This window comes from Oryzias melastigma, linkage group LG11, assembly GCF_002922805.2.
Source record: "Oryzias melastigma strain HK-1 linkage group LG11, ASM292280v2, whole genome shotgun sequence".
Lineage (NCBI taxonomy): Eukaryota > Metazoa > Chordata > Actinopteri > Beloniformes > Adrianichthyidae > Oryzias > Oryzias melastigma.
Window position 1 is genome coordinate 20,906,267 of NC_050522.1, and position 4,121 is coordinate 20,910,387.

Genomic DNA, 4,121 nt, shown 5'->3' on the forward strand with positions numbered 1-4,121 from the left:
TGTAACCAATGTTCACAGGCCTTCTAGCTAACAGCTATTTACAGATCAGGTCCCTGTGAATAAATAAGAACTAACAGAGACACAAACATCAACACACAAAATACATATAATCCAGAACAATCACAACAAAACACTAGCAAAAACAAGGGACCTAATGTTCACAGGTTTGATTGGACTCAAGCCTTTATTTTACTTTACAAATAAATTGTTTTAGATCTGGGAGAGCTTTTAATTAGGCAGGTATGGTGAAAAGAATCAGGTTTGTTTGTTTCTTCAGAAGAATGAGTAGCAGATGATTGTTTTTCTTTGCAAACATGTGGAAACTGCTGCACAATAGAAGAAAAATTGTCACAAAAGTCCTCCTATTTTGTGTGTCAATTATAAAAAAAAAAGTTTAATTAGATTTTTTTTAAATTATGTTTGCAGTATATGACATTTTCCATATGAAAATTATTAGCCTGCTATTAATGTATTAAGCTGTTATGTATCATTCATTGCATGAATTTTTTTTATTGTCGATTAAGTATGTTTACAAAAATAAAAAAAGTACTGAAAAATACGAAACCATATTGTCTTTTCTTCTTTTTCATCTCATCTTTTTCCATGTCCTGCAGCATTGCTGTTTTCAGAGACCTGACCTTCTCATCAGGTCAGCACATGGTTGCGCCAACATGGAGTTAAATGGAACTAAAGTTGACTTACTGTCACGATTTCTTTCCTCCTTATTATAATTATTTATTTCAAAAGTAAAATTTGGCATTTCTGATCTGAATTCATTGGATGATATCAATCTTATTTGGAATGAATGGGATTACAGCAATAGTGCATTATAAATGGTTTCTAGGCTTTTTCCTGAAGCATCGCCAACTGTGAGCTGCTGCTTTGTGCTTAATTTCAAACAGTGATTATTTTATAATCTATTAACACATTTTTGACTAAAAACATACAAAACAAAGTGAATGTATTTCTTCACAAACATATATTTCTCTTTTTGACTCTTAAATACAGCAAACTATTTATTTTTTTTGCTAAAATAATTTAAGACCGGCACCAAATGTTCAACCAGGAAGACAGCAGCGACAATAGTAAACAGTGGGCATGGTATCGAAGAACTGGAAAGAAATCCAGCCATTTGATTGGTTGATAAATTGTAACATTCTTCTCTGTGGGGGGAAGTAGAGTGGAGTTTGTAGTCCTGATGTGAACAATTGCAGCAAAAAGTTTCAAATCCCACAAGTGTGTGAAAAATCTATAAAATTACTAAAAAGGTATAATATATTTGAATAAAAAAATGTGTGTGTATTTAAGAGACAAACCATTTAAGTCTGGTGTTGGATTGAGGGGCTTTGGATGACGGAGGACAAAGAGAGACTCGAAGTGATGTGATGCCTTTTAAACAATTTGGGGGGTTTTGTGCTTCTTTTCAGATTTAATGAACAACCTGAAGCTAAAAGTGAATAGTATAACTTTGAGAGAAAATGTGTGAAGCTATAATTTATCATTAAAAAATGTTTTGCTGTTTCCAGATGTTCTCATCAACACCCAAATCAGAATGAGATCTGAACCCATAAAAACCGGATTATACAGTTGCAGGTGTGTGGATATACGTGGAATCAGTTCTTTGTGGAACCACTGATTGTGGGGCTGAATTCTGATACTTTCTGAATTGTCTACTGTTTGTTTCTTCTGAAAATTCCTTAAATATATGTAAGTATATATGTGAGATAAAAGTTTGACTTCAAAAATCCTGTTTTTTTTATGTTAACAGGAAAATAAATTACATATCTCGTGTAGTTTGCTCTCTACAGTTGCCGTTGAGACATTAAACGTAGCTGAGCACAAAGAAGTAAATATTTCAAACTATTTTCCCAAATCATTTTCCCCAAACAATAAGGTTACCATATTGATGACTTATTCAAACAAAACCTAAATAAAATAAAGAAAGCAATTCAAATACTTCAAGAATTAATTTAATTATTTAAATAAACAAATACATTTCTATTTTTAAAACTTGCAACAGTAAATTGCAAGTGAGCCACACACATATAGTAAAAATAGCAATATTATTTTATAAAAAATGCCATGGTTTCGCTTCTTTAGGATAGTAAGGATTGACTTTAGTGACCCCCAAGCTATAAAAGTAAACTGTAGATTTCCAAAAGAACAATAATAAATCAATAACGTATAAGGTTGACAACAATTTACAATAAATAGTGATTCAGTGATTTAAAAATACTGTAAAGTACAAGAACAACTTTGTGATTTAGAGAGGAAAAAAATAACAAATAAATAATGTAAATAATACAACACAATAAAGTCATTTCATGTTCCACTTCATCCAGAGTCTTTTAAAAATGTTGTAATCCTTCATTCTTTAGTTAATTTAAATAAAACAAGGATACAGTATTAATGTCAATAAACTCAATGAAAACTATAATTTAGTGATAAATAGAAAAAAAAGATAGCAGCTTCATGATATTAAAACTTCAATACCCCTTTTTAAAATCCATGTAGACATCGTGCATGCTGATAAAACTACGTCTATGTTTGTTTCCCTTCCCTTTGGTCAAATATCATAAATAAATGAAATCCTGCCCAAACTGTCTCTGTCATACCAACGTGCCAACACTTGAAGCCTCATAGATGGAGTCTGAACCATCGTAGTCTGAGAGCGTGTAATGAGAGGTGGCGAATGAAAATTCAGAGGCGGAGTCAGATTCTGCAGGGATGTGGAATGAATCCTCAGAGGTGTCGTCTTCCTAGAGGAGATAAAACAGATACGTTTAAAGTTTCAGATAAACAACTGTTTGCCTTCTGATTATCATTAGTCTGATGGAATACAAGTCAAAGATGTGTAATAAAAAATCCATGATAAAAATATTTAATACAATTAAATAAAAATCAATTTATAGTGTTAGCCAAAAGTCTAAGTTGATTCTTAATTTTCTTTAAATAAAAAGATACGTTTTTGAAGTTTTTTTTAAATTCTGTACACAACTTTTGAATTGATCCTTGTTTTAAATGCTGCTGTTGTTTTTTCTCAGTTTTTGCACCAAAGGAAATCATTGCACTTTAAATCTAAAAAAAAGGTTTGATTTGCATGAAAATGCAAAAATACAACTCATGAAGAGATTCTGAAAACATATGCAAGAAATAAAACTAGTCTCTTATGTAGGTAAACATTACCAATTAAGGTTGTTAAAAACTGCCAGGTGTGATAAAAATTGATGATTAAAGCATAATTCCATAAACTCCTCCTTACTTTTACATTAAGGGTTTTATTTTCTCCTTCAGTTCCCAGAAAAGCTATGTAATGAATGAGGGTGTTGACTCTAGAGAAACACAAAGCATCACATTTTAAATACAATTTTATTTTTTCAATTTTAGAATCCTGTAGAGATCAAGTGTTAGTGGTTACCTGTGGTAAAACATCCCAACAAACTGCAGCAAAACTGACAAGGCAAATCCCAGAATGAACATGAGACCGACAGGATCAATCTCGATGACTCCTCCGGTTTCCTCTAAGCTGAGATCCACAATTTTTACTGAGATTTTGAAGACTTCAAAGACTTGGAAGACAAAGGTCGACACCAGCCACAAAGCATTCAGGAAGAAAAAGCAAAATGTGATCTGTGAAAAAAAAAAACACACACAACATGAGATAGATGCCTCAGCCTTTGATGTAGATATTTTCTGTCTTCTTCATTCCACTAACTTTGTTTCTCAGAGAACGCAGCTCATCATGCATCTTTTCTTGACTCTCTTTGTTGTTTGGGAGAGGATAAAGGTACCTCTGCAGCAGTTCTTTCCAGAAGTTTTCTTCTTCCTGCAGTAAAATGAAACTTTTACAAATTCTTGACATGACCTTAGAGTTTAACTGCAGACTGAGTGACAAATTGATCTATCTGGCTGCATGGTGGTGCAGTGGCTAGTGCTCTGGCCTCACAGCAAAAAGGCCTCAGTTCAAGTCTTAGAATCTAGTTTTCTCACAGAACCCTAAACATTTTTTCTCAGAATCATTACTGCCAGAATTATGACTTGAATATCATAATTATGGCTTTAATTGAATTCTAAATTTAATCACAGAGTTCTGATTTGGACGTCAGAATTCAGATTTCTTT

The 4,121-nt window shown here is 32.5% G+C and overlaps 1 protein-coding gene across 1 annotated transcript in view; it reads right to left on the reverse strand.

The window, feature by feature from the left end:
* Positions 1–4,121, reverse strand: part of LOC112162399 (chitin synthase chs-2-like) — a 17,935-nt gene that overhangs the window by 10,810 nt on the left and 3,004 nt on the right. The window contains exons 10-13 of the mRNA XM_024298215.2: positions 3,716–3,826; positions 3,419–3,630; positions 3,263–3,332; positions 2,616–2,759 (exon numbers count right to left, since the gene is read on the reverse strand). Coding sequence (XP_024153983.2) covers positions 2,616–2,759; positions 3,263–3,332; positions 3,419–3,630; positions 3,716–3,826 — 537 coding nt within the window. The remainder of the gene's footprint in view (positions 1–2,615; positions 2,760–3,262; positions 3,333–3,418; positions 3,631–3,715; positions 3,827–4,121) is intronic.